This window comes from Dunckerocampus dactyliophorus, chromosome 3 (assembly GCF_027744805.1).
Source record: "Dunckerocampus dactyliophorus isolate RoL2022-P2 chromosome 3, RoL_Ddac_1.1, whole genome shotgun sequence".
In the NCBI taxonomy this organism is placed as follows: domain Eukaryota; kingdom Metazoa; phylum Chordata; class Actinopteri; order Syngnathiformes; family Syngnathidae; genus Dunckerocampus; species Dunckerocampus dactyliophorus.
This window is the reverse complement of record NC_072821.1, coordinates 24,864,147-24,884,045: the sequence shown is the minus strand read 5'-3', so window position 1 is coordinate 24,884,045 and position 19,899 is coordinate 24,864,147. Positions and strand designations below refer to the sequence as shown.

Here is a 19,899-nt window from a genome sequence, read left to right as displayed (position 1 = left end):
TCCTTCCATATGTGATTCGTATCGGTCCTTGGCCAAGAAGCGGGCAGGGAACATCACTGCAGACCCCTCACACCCCGGTCAAAAACTGTTTAAACTCCTCGCCTCAGGTAGGCGCTACAGAACACTGTACACCAAAACAACCAGGTACAGAGACAGTCCTGTTTTTTTGCTACAAATGTAGATAATGCTGGCAAACAGCTGGCAAACAGCTTTTACCCACAGGCCATCAGGCTTCTCAACGAAGCACTCGCACACGCCGCACGCAACACACGCACACACTCATAGCACTTTATTTATTTATTTATTTGTATTATTTACTTGTATTAATGTCTCTTCTGTTGTTGTTGCTTAATTTATTGGTATTTATGTTTATGTGTTTATGTTTCTTATGTTCTTATTCTTTCTTGTGTTTTCTTTCTTTTCGTGGGAGAATGAACAGAATAAGATTTTCATTGCATGGTATAACTGCTGTTTTACCATGCACATGACAATAAAACTCTCTTGAATCTTGAATCTTGAATAATGGCCCAGTTTATTAATCACACATCCACTTACTTGAATTGCACTGTCATTATATTATTATCCCTTTTGCACATCTCAATCTTACTTTTTAATTATTCATTTATGTCTGTGTATATGTACAGTGAGAGCTAATTTAACCGAAATCATATTTCCTTGTTTGTGTAAGCATACTTGGTCAATAAAGCTGATTCTGATGTGCGCTTCCAATAATGCCTTGAACACTGCCACTTCCATATTACTGTATTATCATTCATAGTAGACCATGACATAGTTCACAGTCTTGGTTGGCTTCCGGCTACCCTGTTCTCACGATTCACCTTTTCTCCAAATGTGAAATCTCGTCACGTTTTAATCTCGAGACACCCCTATTAATAATGAATTCATTTTAGTTTTACAATATGCCCAGGGCAAATAAAAAAACGAGCTGTGGTTTCAGACAGGTAACAGGTCCTTTATTACTGGGTCACTTCCGGGTTTGACTTGGAGGTTAAGCAGTCAATAGTAGGGATGTCCCGATCCCATCTTCAGGATCGGCTGCCCATCCGCTGTATTTTGACGTTCGGATAATATTGGCTTCCGCCCGAAGATTGGGCTGATCCAGTTGCCGTGTAACGCTTGTAACTCTGGGCTACACTCCAACATGGTAGGCGCGGTAACACTTTTGAGAACTTTGAGCCAATCTCCACTTCTGTTCTTAAAAAAAAAATCAGTCCAACAGTTAAACCCCACCAACTGCCCTCGAGATGTTATGCCTGCAAGGATAATGAAGGAGGTGATGGATACCATTGGTCCCAGAGCCTTGGTCTTTTTATGAACAGCTGCTTCAGGCTGGGTATTGTCCCTACTGCCCTTAAGCAAGCTGTAGTTAGACCACTTCTTAAAAAAACGAACCTAGCCCCATCAACTCTGTCCAAATTCCTTCCAATTTAACATCTGCCCTTCCTGTCCAAGGTCATGGAGAAACTTGTCTTCTCACAACTCCAGTCATATTTGTCGCTCCATAATATTGCTAACAAATTTCAATCAGGCTTTAGAACCTGCTACAGAATATCGCATTATTGACAGTACACAATGACATCCTTAAAGCCCTTGACGCTAAAAACTCTTTTCGACCTTATAGCTGCTTTTGATACTCCACCTCAGGCTCCTGGCAAAGGTAAAGCCATACAGATCTTGAAAAAGTGATTCATGCTTTCATTAGCTCAAGGCTTTATTATTGTAATGCCCTCTATACTGGAGTACATTAGTCCCTCCTCCGCAGGCTACAGTTGGTACAAAATGCAGTTGCTCGCCTCCTTACTAATGCTCCAAAACACGCACATCCTCCAGTTCTCCGTTCTCTTTATTGGCTCCCAGTACAGTATAGAATCAATTTTAAAGTCCTTTTACTTGTGTTCACGGCCATTAATGGCCTTGCTCCAGTATACTTGGCTGAGCTTTTAACTGTCCGTCACCACTGCAGGGCCCTGCGCTGTTCTCAACACACAACATTAGAAAGTCCCAAGGATGAAATACAAAAAATGGGGAGGATCGCGCTTTTGCTGCGTTTGCCCCCACACTTTGGAACTCCCTTCCACCTATGTTACAATCTACTACAGGGTTATCAGTTTTGAAATCTCTTTTAAAAACTTATTTATTCAGACTGGCTTTTGACACGTGATGATTACATGTATTTTAGTTGTGATTCTGTGCATGCATTTTTATTTTGTTTTAGTTGTTTTTCTTATTCCATCTTATCCCTGTTCGCTATAACCTGTTTTTACTCTTGTGAAGCACAGTGGGGAACCATTGGGATGTTGTAATGTGCTTTACAAATAACCTTTGATTTGATTTGATTTGAAAAGGTGTTGCTATTCGACTCCACCACCCGCAAGAAGCAGGAAACGCAAAACTACCGTGCAGACATGTCCAATGTGTATGTGTATGTATGTACTTTATTTATCCCACAGCGGGGAAATTTACTTGTTACAAGATACGCAAGTAAAGAGTACAGTGTAAAGAATGCATAGTGACTACGATATGGTTCAGGTGGTGCAGGTGTTGTAGAGCCTGACAGCGGTCGGTATGAAGGACCTGCGGAACCTCTCCTTCTTACACCGTGGGTGTAACAGTCTGCTGCTGAAGGAGCTGCCCAGGGAAACAACAGTGTCATGTAGCGAGTGAAAGGTGTTGTCCATGATGGATGTCAGCTTAGCCAACATCCTTCTCTCCCCCACTTCCTCCACGGAGTTCAGAGGACCGTCCAGGACAGAGCTCGCTCTCCTGATCCTGATGTACTGTGGTGAAGATAGTTTCACGTTGGACGTTGGATATCCGGCTCCGTATAGCTACAGCAGTAGTTCCCCCTCACTGTGCTCAGACTGCTGTGTGATGGTACGGGCAGCTTGCACGCAGTGGCGGAGCTACGTACTGGCTGTGGCCGCCCTTGGTCACTACCTGCTTGTTGTTTATACTAGGGGCTGTCAATAAATCACTACTGCGTTGAGGAGAGTTCGTATTAAAAAAAATAAATACAAAAATAAAAAAAAAAAAAATTAAAGTCATATATTCTAAATCACACCTCAAATTGATCTGTAACCATGTCAAATGATTAGTCCTACCCTAAAAGTATTTTGTATGCACATTTTTTTCAATTTTATCTTTTATTTGATATTTTATTGGATTGTGGGCCTGAAAAAAATTGCATCGGAAGCCAAAAAATGTGGATGCGGACATCCCTAAATAAGCCACTGTTGAGTTACCACAGACATGCACAGATGTCAAGAGTATTATAAAGGTTTACAGCCAAATATACAAAACAAATATCTTCAAAAATAGCTGAATGTCATGTAGATGCATACACTGTTAAGAAGAAAGACTTTTCTGACCATTTTAATGATTTTCCCAACATCACCACACGATCTGGTGGCAAGGAATTTAAGAACTACACAACTATTGAGATGCCTCATTTCTTTAGATCTGGACTGTCCATAAATTAGGTGTTAAAGCCATGAAAGACAATGTTGGACTTATTGGTGCACGGTAACGTATTTGATGGATTGTAGATGCATGCATGACATCTTTGTTTATCGGAGTGTGTTGTCCAGCAATTCACTTATAACTTTGTCCGTATTCTTCTTCTCAAATATTTGTCTGTCACCTATAATTTGGCATCTGCAGTTGCTTTAAGGGCATGACGCTAATGTTTTGCCTCAATGTTTTGTTTAGTTTAGATGACTCAGTTGCTTCCCTGTTGTCCAGTAATGTTTTGTGCAAGTTTAGATTACGTAGATGGCCTCCATATCTTATCGAAGATGAGCTTATTGCAAGTCTTTGCAGAGATGTTTAAGTCTTCAGTTGCTTGTTGCTGACAAGCATCTTTTGCTGTCTTATAAACAGAGTTTATACATTTTTAGTGTAAAGCAATTTTTTCAGCATTTCCCATTTTCATAAACATTTTGGAGTTCCAACAATATGTTAACTTTGGTTTTAGTCTAAATTTTGCTTGTTTATGGTCACTGCTAATTTGAGCGTTTTCATACTCGGTTCCTTGCGACCAAGAGTACCTGTAGTTATTCATATGAGTTTCACTCACCTGGACATTGCCGTGGGCGCGAGTGATGATGTCAATGCTCTCGCCGTTCTGTTTGTATTCAAGGATACAGGCATTGTACTTGGATGTCAGAATAAAGAGCAGATCCTTGTTCTCACCCTGCAGAAATTAAGAATATGACACTGAACCAAAAACTCCTCCGGACCATTGCAATTTATCTTTATGCCTGTCATCAACACAGCCTTGGCTTTCTGTTCTCCACCACTTTGTTTTGTTAATTGTTAATTAACTGTAATTGTTAACTTTGTCACCAAAAAATACATCCAAAGCAACATCACAGAAACGTGTAATTCAGACTGGTATAACAGATTAGAGCAGCAACAAGCATGTCACCAAAAAAACATCTAACTGAAACAACTGAATACATACCTTGGGTCTAAAGAGCTCCATGACAGCGATCTTGCCATACATGCCCACTTCCTTGACAGGTCTGAGACCTTCAGCTGTGACAACATAGATCTCCAATCTTGTATTTTTTGCTATTAGCAAATTGAGGTCTTCTGCAGAGGTGAAGTGGCCTGTAAAACCATCATCAGGACATGTAACATGCTGTTTACAATACTGTTTATGTCAACTGAGACAAAGGGGAAACACATTTTGACAGTGGCTCAGTTTGCATTTAATAATTAGCATGCCACTATCTTATAATACGTACTTTACAACATCATAAATAAAGCCTGCGTGACCAACAGTGTGTGCTAATGTGTTAACAGGGTAACAAGAAGTAGGAGTGATGTCGGCTGTGTGTATTTGTCGTTAAAGTGCAAACACAGCTCAGTTACAGCTGAGTGCAAAACCGGGGAAGTTTAATACAACCAAACTCATTGGGCATTTGAATCCCAAGAAGTCATTAGCTATAACCAAGAAGAGCCAGTCTCTGTCAGTGGTGAGTAAAGTCTGGTTTAAACACTTGATTGAGCATCCCCAATACAACAAAAAAATGCTTGGAATATCTTGTTGCATGACCCAATATTAAAGTTTAGAAGAGCTGCACACAGTACAACATTCCTGTCAAAATGAAAGAAGAAATACTTTTAAAAGGTGAAGTGCATTATTATTACATTATTGCCAGGCTTTCGCGAGCCACATACAATGATGCGGCGGGTCTCATCTGGTCCCCGGGCCTTGATTTTAACACCAGTGACTTAGAGAATGTTACTCATGTTATTTCTAGAGTGAACTGATGTCAAATCAAATGTTTATAATAACTCATCACTAGCTTTATTAGCTCTACAATATACACAGTCAATTTTCAAAGAACTTAAATGTTAGCTGTGACGCATGTTGGCTATGTTTATGAGCAAGATAATACTGCATTCTGTAAGTACGTAGATATTAAACACAAGTGTTTCCGTCAAAAGCCGATCGTATGTGAGCTACCAAAAACGGCAAATGCATTGCACGTTGAGTGTGACACTTTACAGCCATGACAAGTAAACAACACAAGCGTAACAAAACAGGAGCGGGCGGCTTCTGCAGGCCCGTGTGGAGCTTTAGGACTTGCAGCGCGGGAGCCCAGCTAGCATTCACGTAGCTTTCCGTTGAACGCAGCAAAAACGGCATACAAACTGGCATTTACCTGTGATGCAGGCGTTGACCGCCGTGGGCTTCTGAGCGGTAACCACGTAGTTGTATGACATTTTCACCACAGTACAAGACAAACACCAAAATAGTGTTATATCTCTCACACAAGTGACAAAATCATTGAAACTACAACTCCCGGAAGTAGTTAGTTAGCACAGCCGCGGTATCCATCTATGAAGCATGGCAAGCTAGCAGCGAATAAAGGCTTGGACGCCCTCTATTGCCATGGAGGTTCCACTTAGAGTACAGCACAGCTCACCTTCCCAATATCATAACCGTTTCGAAAGTTGCCTTAAGAAATGACAGAAAATTTCAGTTACAATAATGCTTTAATTATTATTACTATGCAAAAATAATGTTAATTGACTATGTGAGTGTTCAATAAGCTATTATCAGTGCAGTGTTTTCCATACATTTGCTATGACCCAATTTTATTGTAAAATATTTTACAATTATTTTTCTATTCATCCAGCGTCTATAATCCTACTCTGGGTTAAGATGGGTTGGGGACTGCTGTGATGCTTTATATAACATATTGAGACCCAGTTGCCTTTTTCATGAAATAATTATGTTGGGTGAAAACAATATGCCACAATAGTGGCTTTGTTAGAAAATAAGTTCATTCATTTTCTTATTCCAAGTCCATTGCAGTGGACAAGGTAACCGGAGCCATCATCTTTTCTACTGTTGAAAGGACCAATATTTTTTTTATTTTATTTTTTTATATTTGTATTGTAACGGAGTTTATTTATTCATTTGCTTATATGTTTTATATCCTAAAGTTGTCAGTAATGTTTCCCACTTTGCGGTATAGCAGTTGTCCCTATGACGTCAGGGCGTCCGTGCTCAAGTGTAAAGAAACCAGGTGGATCCAACCGAAAGGTGCCTTTAAGGACTACCGTGAGGTATTTTAGGTACATTGTTGTTTAGCTAAAAGTGAAGTTAAATGTGACGATACCTTTAAATATGAATTATATTCGATTAGTGATGATATTTCTGTGATTTGGACGCTGTTTGGATAGATAGCACGGTAAAACTGGGAAGAAAAAAATTGCAACAGATTCGCTCTAACTCATAGCAACGGCATCCTTAAACAAAAAAAGACACTTTATGTCGCAATTTTAGGGAAGATACAAATTCGTTTTAGCGTCCAAAAACGGAATCATTCCGGACTGGATTGTAAACATTGGTTGCTATGGGCGACAGTGTAGGGACTGTGACTGCAAAGAGCAAAACTGGTCGGTAATAAGCAGTGGCGGAGCTGCGTGGTGGCGGGGAGGTCACGCTTCGGCCAACCCACTGGCCATCTAGACATTTCAGGTATCAATTTATTGCCATTCCTATGCCAGTAATGGTCTCACCTTGGCCACCCCAATGAAATATGTCAGCTCCGCCACTGATAAAAGCGCTTGTAAATGACAGGGTAAATCTTTTGGTCAAGTTTAATGAATTTTAACTAGAAAATTATTTTTATTGCTATGCTATGCTATGCTTTCGACATTCCGGTACTTTTTGTCCTACAAGAATGTTAATGTATTTGTAGCTACAGTATACAGTTTATATTATAGCATCACTTTGATGTAGATGTGACTAACTTTTAGGGCTGGGCAACTGCACAAAAAATGTAAATCACAATTTTCTTGCTTCAAACTGAGATCCGAATTGGTTTTTATGTCGTTCTTCATGGGAGGTACCAGAAGGACAGTTGACAGGGACTTTCTTTGACATTAATGCATGTAGTAACGACAAGCCAATTCATTAATGTGATCGCTCCTCCCTCATCATCGAATAGAACCCGGACAGTGGAGTCAACTCACCCTGGCGAGGCTCGCTGGGGGACGGGGTAGAGCTCGAAGGAAGTGGTGTCAGTCGTCAACTGCAGCAGCGCAGTGTGAGGGTTGTTTGCAATGCAGCTCATTCAATAACATTTATTAAAAATTGTTGTTAGAAATTGCGATTTTTTTTGGCAGCCCAATATTAGTTTTAATTCAGTTAAAGAAAGAGCACCTGATCAGGTATTCACCTATACTATACACTACCACACTATCATTGTACACTTGTCAGGCAGCAAATCTAACGCTAACATTAGGTGAAATATTAAACACTTTGTTTTTATCTCTGTGCCTTCAGCATAGCTCAAGAAGAGGAAACAAGGCAAAGCCTGTACAAGGATTAGAGGTGAGGTTACATTCAAAGAAATACCTTTATATTAAAGATTTCATTGAAAAGCGCATCAATTTACAATTCTATTACTTTCACCCTTTGCAGGTTGTTGTACAGTTTGCCTTAAATAATGGAGCCTGCTGTAGACAAAGTAGAAACTATTTTTTACATCAAATTAACTATCACTCGGGCAACTAACATGGTGAGTGAAGAGTTCATTTGCTTAGTTTAAATTGTTGGCATTCATTGAGAGGCCGGCTGTCAATGTGTCCCTCCACCCATCCCAGTTCTTACATGTAGATGTTGGATGACTATTTACCAAGTGACTGCTAACGAGTTGTGTCGCTGCTTTTATAATGTAAGCACCAGTTCAGGACAATATAGCTGAAACTGTGGACCACTATATTCCTTCTGTCTTTTTGATGTATCATTTCCACACCTAATTAGAAAATCTGTTTTCGGTAAGCATGGGAAAAAAGCAGGAAACCTCCAAAGTCTTCTTCGGGTGGAGATCAATGGTGCAATCGTGGGAGAGTCTGAAAAGAAGCCAGTCGATGTCACGGCCCAGTACATCGAGTATGACTACACGTGTAGCTTTGCCTGCTGCAATGATGCCCTGCCTCTCAGCGACATCTCCCATAAACCAATCATAGGTACAGTACGTGACGTCTGTAGCTTGGTACTTTGCTAACATACAGCTCCATCACTTTAATTACCTTTTTTTTTCTTGTTGTTCCATTGTGCAGTCCACATATAAGAGTCAAACATTATGTGCAATAATGATATTAAGTGGCATGAGTTACAGAAAGCACAGCAAATATTCCTGCTCAAGTAGCCGAGTGACATGAGTTACCGAAAACATAAATATTCCTTTTCAAGTAGCATGAGTGAGCCTAACTTTAATTGCATCCTGTAACATGATTTGCAGTGGAGGTCATTATTGATGACCTGCTTGCAAAAGACACACACCGTTTCTTCTACACTGATTATATTGATTAAGGACAGGAACTTTGGAACTTTTCCAATAACAATCGTTAGCTTTCGTGTCCTCCGCCATCACACACGTTAATCAGCGTGGGGAATGCCTTTAACACCTCATGCTTCTTACACACACCAGCTGCAAAGCAAGAAGCTAGGCTATAGTTATGGGGACAAAGTACTCCACTTGAACAAAACATTATTAAGTTAATTATGTATTGATATCTAAAAATCGTACGGTGTCCAAATCATCACAATTGTTATCACTGACATGATTGTTTTGTGAGTGCAAGATTTTATTGCCACTATTTTTCCTGAACGTAACATAGCGTGCACTTCAACTTCACGTTTGATCAAGTTTGTCCGACAATTATTACCTCCACCAAACGCAGCACAAAGTGCAAGCTCAGCGTGGAGGTTATGTTTTTGCCGGCGTTGCTGTTACTGCCACATTTCTCAACCGATTCAAGCCATTCCAACATCAAACTTTTCTTTTTTTTCCCTGAACTGTTCAACATGTTTAAGACTTTCAGGCTACCTATATTTATACTGAAAAAAAATTCAAAATGTTCCCAAAATTCACACTTTTCTGTAAAACTGCTATTACCTACTACTTCGTCCACGTTTCTCAACCGATTCACCTCATTCCAACATCAACTCATTCAACAAAGTCAGGACATTCATGCTATTAGCCACAGCACAAAAAATTCCCACGTTTTCTTGCGGAACGCAACATGCCTGTGATCTAAAGAGTTCTAGCTACTTCCACATTTCTCAACCAATTCAGACCGTTCCAATATCATAGCATTCACTAATTAAGGACATTACATTAGGGACATATCAAGAATTCCCACTTTTCTTGACAGTCCCATTTTTTGGAATGCAAAATCCCTTTGATCTTAAGAGGTCTAAGTGCTTCCACATTTCTCAACCGATTCAGACTGCTCCAAAGTCAAAATTCTCAACTCATTTGGAACATTTTGCCTTCTCGGTACATTGCGCTATCATGCTAGGTGTTAGTATGCTAACGTTAGCATGTTAGCATATTATTCTTTAAGTTATTCAAACCCTGATTACAGCACATTTCAGCACAATTCTACATAGACTACATATTTCAACATTCGTTCTACATTTTACTACTCTTCCATTTTGCACTTTTTCCTACTCTTCAACACATTTGTACCTTCATTCAACAAATTCATGCTCCATTCAAATATTTATACATTTCAACAGCATTTCAGTACAGCTTCACTTCATCTTCCAAACAATTCCTACAGTCATTCTACATTTCATTATTCAACCATTTTACAGCATTTCAGTTCAGGCATTCACATTATGCCATCCAGGCATTATGAATCCAATTGCTAATGGTATGTTTTCATGGTCAGGGAATCTAAATATGTTGCTAAAATAAATGTAAGACTAATATTAATGGAGTCAATCACAATACGGGGGGAACTAAGGTGCCTGGCAGAGGTCTGCGCTCTTCACCTGCTTTTCTAGTTGTATAAGCCACGCATACAGTCATGGAAAAAATGATTAGACTGCCCTTGGTTCTTCATTTTATTGATCCATTTTAATGCCTGGTACAACTAAAGGTACATTTGTTTGGACATATATAATGATGATAACAAATATAGTTCATAAGTGTTTAAAGTGCTGATATCTAGCAAATTCTATGGTTTTCTTGATAACAACCAAAATCACTTAAGTTCTTACATGAATAACTATAGCATTGTACTGCCAAAAAAATGTAACTCTTATGAGCTATTTTTGTTGTCATTGTTATATTTGTCCAAACAAAGGTACCTTGAGTTGTATCAGGCATTAAAATGAACAAGAAACTGAAGAAACAAGGGTGGTCTAATAAGTTTTTCCATGGCTGTATATGCCAGTTTCCCACTTTACTGGGTTCTGCATGAAATGCACAGATGAATAAAAGGGGGATAGACTGTTACGGCTCTGATGCACCAAATTTGCTGTATGTGTTTGTGAAAGAGGCTCCTGTTGTTATTATTATTATTATTATTATTATTATTATTATTATTATTATTATTATCATTATTATTATTATTATTAGCCTTTGAAAAGCACAATATGCAACTATTTCCTCAACAATGTTGACATATGATTTGGTCAGTCATGCTTTTGATGAAAATTCTTGACATGTTTGCTTGCAGGTTGAACTGTATTTGCACATGACAAGGCTACTTTTCATCCCACTTTGAATGTGAACAATTTTATTTTTGTCAGTGACTTTGGTTGAGCTTGTTCCTGAGAAGAAAAAAGCGGAGCCTAAAGCGATAGTCCTTGGCCAGGCAGTAATTGACCTACTGCCATTGCTGCAAGGTAAAATAACTCCTTAATAACACTTGATTGATGCTTTCATGGCGTCTTTTATGCCCTTTTTTTTTTTTTTTTTGCTTTCTGTCTTCAGGTGAGTGTTGCTTTTCATCCACGGTTGCGCTTCATACAATAAATGCCCCCCCAGAAAAGGGTTCAATCCCAGGACTCAACTCCAAGGTTGGTTAGCTAATTGTGTGTGTGTGTGTGTGTGTAGGTGTGTGTGTGTGTGTGTGTATGTGTGCATGTGTGCATGTGTGTGTGTATATACAGTACACACACATATATACACACATTATAACCGTACTGTATTATGTGTGTGTATTATCTATTATCTAATATAGGTATATATAAAAACTGCAACAATTGTAACCTTGTAAAGTTAATATTTAATTGCCCCTCACATACAGTAGCTACTACTTCAGATGGTCATCTTAGTAAAAGGTGTCACAATCTGGAGAGGAATTAGAAATATTTTTGCGGTACATGGAAATAAGCCTATATTCAGGCATGTTTTTTGAGGGGCCTGCTCTTAGAAATCCCAATAAGCATGAAGTCATAAACTTCATGGATGCAAGTGGAGCAACCAGGTCAGCTTCCAACAAAACACATTATTTACTTAGTTCTCATAAACTTCAATAGCCTACAGTGATATAGCACGGTGCAGGCCGATGGGCGTCAGTACTTTATGAAAAATTCAATGAATACTACAAGTAACACACTTAAATGTGTCGTTTTCAACAGGAAGTTTCACTTCACTGTCTGTGATTATAGTTTCTAAACTGTTCTATTTCTATGTTTACATTCATTTCCATCAGACTGTGGAAATAGGAACTAAATATAAAATGACCCAGTTTGGGATTCTGATAGCGAAAGACAAATTCATTGCTTTTAACGTTCCAGTGTTGTTTTCACCCAATAATCCAGATCCTTTACCCCGTTTAGCAGCCGATTCTGGATGTGGGTGTCAGCGTGTCAGCTCCATTACTGACAGAGGAAGACCTTTCAACCTCCAACCTGGTGAAGGTAGTTTTGGAGACTGCCTACTCTCTCCCTGATACATTCAATCAGAGTTGTGGGCCTGGAGCCCCTCCATACATATGCGCTGCCGCAATGGAGATCCCATGTACAGCAGAGGTGAGTGTAACATCTTTTACTTGCACGACTAAAGATACTAGTGTAACATTGGCCTTTCTTAAAAAAGTAGGTCTGCACTGAGTCTGAGATGAGTCACATATCAAAAAGTGTTCTTATGTTCTTCTGACTCCCAGAAAGATCAGCTCTTATTGTTCAGTGAAGGCCAGCTGAAGCCAGGTGGGCACAGGGAAGAAAATGGCCGACAGAAGAAGAGGCCACATCACGCCCTCCTGGCTCCAGGGAACCATTTCCTGCCAGGAGCCGTTTTCAGCACCCAACCTATTGATCTTGAAGATGGCGAGCTTTCTGGTTTAGAGGTACCTGCAAATTCAACTACAATCTATAGCAGATAGTACAAGTCTTACACGTAGTCACAAAGATGTTCACATAGTGCATGCAATTATTCAGGTTGTAAAACATTATGACACTTACAAGGTAAAGTGATTAAGTAGGTACAGTTTAGCTCATCAACACACAGCCTAGAAATATTTTGGCTGTGGAAGAGAACAGTGAAAAGGAGTCACAAAGCTGAAGCTCTAAATGTCAACCACAGGATCGTGAGTTTCGTAATGAAGCAGAGACCTTGCTGAACAGAGTAAGCTGGGATACAGAAATGTCCTGTTTTCTGGATGCAGGTGGAGCAACCAGGTCAGCTTCCCACACAACACATTATGTACTTAGTTCTCTATTTGGCAGCTGTGGTATGTGTATTGTCGTAGTGTTGAGGCAGCACGCTGATGCACATGCTAAGCATGTCTGACTCAAAGCAAGGAAGTTTAGGGTTCAGGGATGGGCACGATAACCAGTAAATTGATTAACTGATTGTTAAGCCGTCAATAAGGTGGAATGGACTGAAGCAAAATGGAGTGCTACTTGGTTGCACTAGTTGAAACCAAGCAGTGCAACCAAGTAGTTTTTTTTTGCCTCAGGCATCATGACGTCAGCTATGCTGTTTGTTAGACGGCATGTAATGTTCACATGTTTTGTTCTAAAAAGATAAATAAAACAGTCAGTCAGTTGTTCATTTTCTTAGTCATCCATTCCTGTTTTTTGGCTCAGTCCTTTCTGTGCTGATTTGCATGTTACCCCATGCCTGCGTGGGTTTTCTGCATGTAATGTGGTTCCCTCCCACAGTCCCAAAACATGCAGTACTTCCTGATTCACTAAAACTCTACATACAGGTTGCTCATTAAGAGGATAACAAGAAAACCTTTGTTAAAAATGTTGTTTTCAAATACCTCTTAGTACCATTTATTTATTTATTTTTATATTAACTTATTAACTGAAAAACATGTGTGGTCTGACCTTTTATTTGAAGTACATGCACCCTATAATTCTGTAGGAACAGCTCTGACACTTTATTGTAAATGTCTGATCACCTTCTAGCGAGCTTGGGTATACAATCCGCCATCATGGCAGTCAAATTAATTAATTCCTTCATTCATTCAGTAGAGCATGCATAAAATATATATTTAATGCGTTTTGACTTGCTGCTCTCAGGCTGGTGCTACTGCTGCTGTCAAATAAAAAAGAAAATCTGGCTTTTCCTCTGTATGGAAGGACGGCATTGACGGCACCTTCCATCTCACGCACGCCCCCACTCATTCAGTATGAGAAAATTATTGCAGCGCCTCTGTGTATATGACACTCACATTAAAGACAATACACAGGCTGTAGAAAGTCATGTTTCTGAAACATTATATTTTTGGCGACATGCTGACAAACAAAAACTGGCAGGCGACATGATCCAACTCAGCGTATAGTGCACTCGAAGACAGTAGGCGAGAAGACACGCTCACGGCAGCCTCATCTTAGGTTCCTGCCCTTTATTTGATCAGGAAATGTGTAAATTCATCAATTTTTACCTAAGAAAATATTAAAAACAAATTGAATCATGTAGAAAATACATTTATAATACAGTTGAATGGACAGATATTAATATTTATTTTATGTTATCATTATTCTTTTTAAAATGTTTCATTATGACAGATGAGATCTGTCTCAGATCGCACGTCACTGCCCATAGGTGTGAATGTGAGCGTAAATGTTTTTTTGTCTGACGTGTCCTGGGCAGTTTTGGGCAAATTACTTAAAAACGTGATTATAGTTACTAGTTACTTTTGCAAAAAAGTAATTGAATTAGTAACGGAATTACTCCATCATAAATGTAATTAGTTAGCAGGGAAAGTAATTACTGCGTTACCTTTTTGAAGAATCTTCATGTGTCTGTTCACCCATCGAAATGATCTGTATCCGTATCTGTACTCTGCGTGGGCGAGGCATAAACCGGAAGTGGGCGTGGTTTAACAAGAAACGGGTCAAGCTTAAATCAGTACATCTGAAATTGACATGGATTGATCAGAAGTTGCTATATTTATTGTTTATTATTCAGCTACTGTATATGTGTACTGTGGATGTGTGTAAGTGATATGTAAGACTTTATTAGTTAATTATTTTTTAATGATCTCTGTGAAGTTGGTGATTCATGCAAACATCCAGTGATGGCAAACAAGGAAATAATCTGTCAGCCTCGTTCACTGTAATTTTCTCAAAAGCACCGCGTTCAGTGCTACGAGCAAAGATTTCCAACTGAATTTATATCACCAGCCAATTTAGAAGCAAGCAGATGAAAAACTAAAACAAACACCAGCAGTGACCGACGCAACACGAGAGGTTTACAGCTCTGCCTTGTCAAATGAACTGCGTACGTAATGAAACAAGTTTACCAAGTAACTTTAGATACGAGCTAAGCTGAGGAAAACCCGTCCAGAGTGGAGGTAGTGACCAACGCGACACGAGCCTTTTTAAACTCTGTCTTGTAATTTGCACCGCATACGTGAGGGAGGAATGGCTCCTGTCTGACTGCAGCCTGCAGCAAGTCTGTCTAGGTAGGGGCGGTTGCTGTGTGTGGCTGGCCAATCACAGAGCGTGAAGAGTGAATACATGAGTAGTTACCCAATGTAGTTAGCCAATGAGGATAATGACGAGCTGTACTCATTTCATGCTCGTACTGGGCTCGGCTAAAATGAGTATCCGGCTCATCCCTACTTCATACCGTTGTACCTGGTTTCTAGCAGTTAATTTGCTCCAGATCTGACCGTGTTCAATGAATTTTTGCAGTATAGGATCAATGCTAATAGATGGAATATTTTTGTAGCTAGAGCATAGAAAAACTGTTTTTGACTTTCTAAATATGTTTTTAACACTATTGGGGCCATTATTAGACATTAAATAACACCACTATAATCACCTTTACACTCGTGTTGTTTACACCGCATTGCAACTCTCATACTGCAGTGTCTCAAGAGCTAGCGACCTAACAAGCTAGCCAGCTAGCGAACTAACCAGTTACCGCTTCCACACGGGCTGGAAGGAGAACTGTTTTCTACTGTATCATGTTGGACATGCCATGGCTGACTTCATGACTTTATGTAGTGTAAGGTAATGTCTCATCAATATTTTGTGTCATTACTGCTGCCTAGTGGCCAGAGTACTACATATCACTTCTATTTCAACATGTGTTGACTAATAATAGATCATAATCTACCATAAAACAGCGATTATTAATTAATTAATTTAAGAAAAAACAAGATATAGCGAGGGAGCGATAATCAAACCGCGATATTTCAAGGGACTGTATATGTCAAATAATTTGAATTTAGCTTTGTAGTGCCGTGTATGTTGAGAGATGTTTGATGAGATTAGGGCTGAGGGCTGAGCTCGTGACTTGAAATTCTCTAACAAAATGCTATGGGGCAGTGCTTTCCTGAGAGTGAGCAACCACAACTATTGTTGACTAGCTATTTAGCTTCCTGTGAAGTAGTAGTGAACAAATAAAAACAGATAGTAACATTATTAGCGCTGTTACTTCCAACACTGGTCTTGTTTGATTGGTGATCAGTCTATGGTGTACCTCGTCTCTCACACAAGTAAGATGGAGTAGTCTCCATCCCAGTGACCCCAAAGAGGATAAACGGTATAGAAAATGGATGAACTGTTTATCAGTCCGCTTTGTAATGTGTCTTGTTCTTCCTACTGTAGTTTCCCCTAAAGGAAAATTCACACGCATCACATTACAAAGAGCAAATACACACTTGAAGTATAGCCTACACCAGGGGTCACCAACGTTTTTCCTTGTGAGAGCTACTTTTACAAAATGAAAACGGCCAAGAGCTACTAATTTTTGTAACATTTATTTTCAGACCTTATTTTAAACCCAAACAAAGCGAATATGCTTGTTTTACCAGAACATTAACAAAATGCTGGTGTCCACAACTCACATTTTGTATTTCAGAATGCATTTCTTTCTACTGTTCTTTCATTATTAACTGAAAACCTGAATGAAAAGCAGGCTTGCGGGCACCTCATGTGGTCGTGGGGGGCTACCTGGTGCCCGCGGGCACCACGTTGGTGACCCCTGCCTACACGTACAAGTGTAACGGATGCCAGCCAGTGAGGCTGCGCAAGTGTACGTTGGTAAACCTCACTCCCTCTGCCTTGAGAGCTGCGCTGAACACACGGTCGACAGTCTGGGCTTTTGGCCGTGTGGTCAGCGCTCTCGCCTCCCATTATGAAGGTCCTGTGTTCGAGCCCCAGTGCAAGCGGTGCGAAACAGGGCGGTTTACACAAGCTGAAATGATGTCCATAATGCTCACTGGGATTTCAGGTGGCGTCAGAAGGTGACTGAGAGCAGGCTGTGGCCACTTGAGATTATGAAGTCTTCGGTTCCTAATGAAAAGTCAGGCGTTGCTTCCAAAATGGTGAGACATTGTCATTCTTCTAGGCTAGACACTGATTCATTTTAGGTTACCTTGATATAGTGGACGAAAAGCAGAAAAATACACCATTGCACTGCTGACCACCAGTGGCGGAGCTCTTGTCCAACAACATATAATGAAAAAGTGTATTCATACAGGGAACAGAGGAGGACCCGCATATACCCTCCCATGGCGTGGCCTTTATTGACATGGGCCGTTTGCTGTATCCAGGAATTACCCATATCCGAGGAGCATACCAAATTCAGCCTTACTCAAGCACGTTACTGCTTAACAAGGTATTGCAACACGCATTTTTTAAACCTCATAGTAGTCCTACGGTGTATTGTGACTTCTTAGTCATTGATCCTATTCTTGTTCCACAGGCCAAGCGAAGTGTCAGTGTGTTAAAAGAGCTTTTCAAGTCTGGAGGCATCAAAGAACGTTGTGGCACAGCTTTAGGCTTTTCTAAGACAAACGCGGGAAAGCCCAAGGATGCAAAAGGAAATGTTAGTAAGGTTTGTAGGTTTAGGAATGCATTAATTTGTATTTGCACAAAGTGTTGAACTCTACCTCAAAATGGGATGTGAGTGCTCAATCTGACAGCAACAATGTAGGAGGAGTGTGAGTGCATGGTATTTGCTGCCAAAGACGATACTGGCTTTCTTACAATATCCGATATGCTAATACTGTCCAGCACTCTTTGATACCGATATCAAACAATACCGATATATGTAGCTGCTCTCCCATAATACTAATGTCAGGTCACATCTTTTGTAATGATGAAGAAACACACAGTTACTGTGATGCCACTGCGTGCATTTCACAAATAAACACTGTGCAAAATGACAAATACTATGCAATGTAAGTTAATATGCAATATTATATGCTAATTATATGCAAATATGTGCAATGTAAGTTATAGAAAAAGTGTCATATTTATTTTAAACACTGTCTCAACAAAGTAGTCATTAGTCGTCATTAGTATGATAAGTTAGTCTTTTGAATAAATTTGAAAATAATAATCCAATTAAATAATGCTGGCAACGACACATATTGGAAAGCTGATTATTTTTATGTGGCACAAACATTCATATAGAACAAACTATGCAACTGTGTAGTTTACCACAAAACACAAAGCTTATTGTTTTTTAAATGTCTATTTCATGTTTGTGCGTCAGGTGCCTGGCAGTGCCAGTTTGACAGATTTGGACGGAACCGACCACATCCCTTCAGACAGAAAAGTAAGCTTCAAAGCAATGTAGTGTAGAAAATGAATATGAGTAGGACATATTCCTGATGGTCGGTGTGGTTTAACAACTTTGCCCAAAGATGATTTACTTGACTGTAAATTGAGAAGTGTAAGCATGATGAGCTCACTTTCCCATTAATGGCAGGCTTATACGGAGTCCAGATCATACATTTTAATTGACATTTCCTTGACGAAACCACTAGTGCCCATAACATCTTCAGAGGAGCTGGCTAGAAGGTATGCTCTGTGTTCTACCTATTTTCTTACCTGCAAGATTCTGGCACAGAACTGTCGTAAAAATTGGAACTTGGAAAAAAAATTGTCAGCACATGTTCCATTTAGAGTTGACACTTCATGCTTGGTGGCACAACAAGTACAAATATTCTGAAATCTTTCTGTAGGGTGAAAGCACTGATCCCCCCACGGCCTCCACCTTCAGTAGGACCCAACAGAGCTGAAAGAGTAAGTGTACTCACACACTTTCTACAGTTTATTCTGTAAATAACTGTGTTAGCAAAGTGCCCCCAATACCAAATGAGTACCTAGAGTATATCCATTTTTTTTTGTTTATTTTCACGTGCCTTTATTTACCCATATGCACACACAACAAAAACGCAGGTAAACAACTATGTGGCGGTATACCAGTAGGTAGTAACAGCATGGAAGTAAAAAAAGATTATGCAGACACAGCTGAGTTTGATCATACAAGCAACACACTTGGTTTTATTTGCCATGGGTGTGTTGTTCAGATTGTTTGTTTGTATGTCCGGGTCACAATGACATGTACTGTACACTGTACATGTTGGACTGTGGGAGTCAGAGACTGTGGGTCAAAATGATGGCAGATGAGACTCAGTGAGGGGCCAGCTTGAGAGTGAGTCTCCCTCTGTCTGGGTGACCAACACCTTCCAGTAGGCCTCTCATTTTAAGCCCTTAAATGTTGTTTTCAAAGCTTGTTCAGTATAACTCTAAGTCCAAATCAAACATTCTTCAGAAACCAAGTAGTGTCCACAGAGCTTTATTCTCACACGTAGCCCAAGTGCTCTTTTTGCTTGAGGTACCCTTAGTGGTCATGTTATATTGATGTCATATTATTCCAATAGATATTTATACATTCCCATATATATTCATATATTACGCCATTGTTCCGAATACAATGGATCCCTGCAAATTAGCAGACTTTTGGTAAAAAAAAACAAAAACAAAAACAACAATTTCATTCATTGCCCAAAGTCAGTAACAATTTACGTATACGCGATAATACAGGTAAAATGTACAGCATACATGCATCACAGTTTTAAAAACCGACAATTTTTACATGTTTATGTCTTTATGCTTCACTGATAATATTTTTCCGACAATCGTTTGTTCGGTGACCCTTGAACGAAATGGTGAGTACCTATACGTTTTATACTTTCAATTTGTTTAATAAGTGTGTGAGGATATTTAGGTCTTAAAATTAGATTGTGTCACAAGCGAACAATGGCAGTTGAAGAGAGACAAGGAGAGTTCTGAAGCTGAATCTAATCCAATAATCTAGTCCAAGCTAGCAGAAGTGTGGGGGGCAGAGTTGG

At 39.6% G+C, this 19,899-nt stretch overlaps 2 protein-coding genes across 5 annotated transcripts in view; one reads left to right on the top strand and one right to left on the bottom strand.

Moving 5' to 3' along the window:
• ddb1 (damage-specific DNA binding protein 1) overlaps positions 1 to 5,879 on the bottom strand; it is a 64,344-nt gene extending 58,465 nt beyond the window's left edge. Inside the window, exons 1-3 of one of the 2 annotated variants that reach the window (XM_054770574.1) lie at positions 5,694 to 5,879; positions 4,484 to 4,632; positions 4,097 to 4,213 (exon numbers count right to left, since the gene is read on the bottom strand). In XM_054770574.1, the coding sequence (XP_054626549.1) occupies positions 4,097 to 4,213; positions 4,484 to 4,632; positions 5,694 to 5,754 (327 nt within the window). In that variant the 5' untranslated portion in view covers positions 5,755 to 5,879. The remainder of the gene's footprint in view (positions 1 to 4,096; positions 4,214 to 4,483; positions 4,633 to 5,693) is intronic. The other variant, XM_054770573.1, reaches the window with a different exon arrangement.
• A 653-nt stretch (positions 5,880 to 6,532) lies between these two features.
• The window catches only part of cfap70 (cilia and flagella associated protein 70), a 29,169-nt gene continuing 15,802 nt past the window's right edge, over positions 6,533 to 19,899 (top strand). Inside the window, exons 1-15 of one of the 3 annotated variants that reach the window (XM_054771038.1) lie at positions 6,533 to 6,603; positions 7,829 to 7,876; positions 7,967 to 8,063; positions 8,328 to 8,514; positions 11,093 to 11,188; positions 11,277 to 11,362; positions 12,128 to 12,319; positions 12,454 to 12,636; positions 12,873 to 12,967; positions 16,986 to 17,079; positions 17,235 to 17,372; positions 17,460 to 17,582; positions 18,255 to 18,317; positions 18,471 to 18,562; positions 18,727 to 18,787. In XM_054771038.1, the coding sequence (XP_054627013.1) occupies positions 7,992 to 8,063; positions 8,328 to 8,514; positions 11,093 to 11,188; positions 11,277 to 11,362; positions 12,128 to 12,319; positions 12,454 to 12,636; positions 12,873 to 12,967; positions 16,986 to 17,079; positions 17,235 to 17,372; positions 17,460 to 17,582; positions 18,255 to 18,317; positions 18,471 to 18,562; positions 18,727 to 18,787 (1,482 nt within the window). In that variant the 5' untranslated portion in view covers positions 6,533 to 6,603; positions 7,829 to 7,876; positions 7,967 to 7,991. Of the gene's footprint in view, positions 6,604 to 7,828; positions 7,877 to 7,966; positions 8,064 to 8,327; positions 8,515 to 11,092; positions 11,189 to 11,276; positions 11,363 to 12,109; positions 12,320 to 12,453; positions 12,637 to 12,872; positions 12,968 to 16,985; positions 17,080 to 17,234; positions 17,373 to 17,459; positions 17,592 to 18,254; positions 18,318 to 18,470; positions 18,563 to 18,726; positions 18,788 to 19,899 lie in introns of those variants that run through there. The other 2 variants (XM_054771037.1, XM_054771039.1) reach the window with 2 other exon arrangements.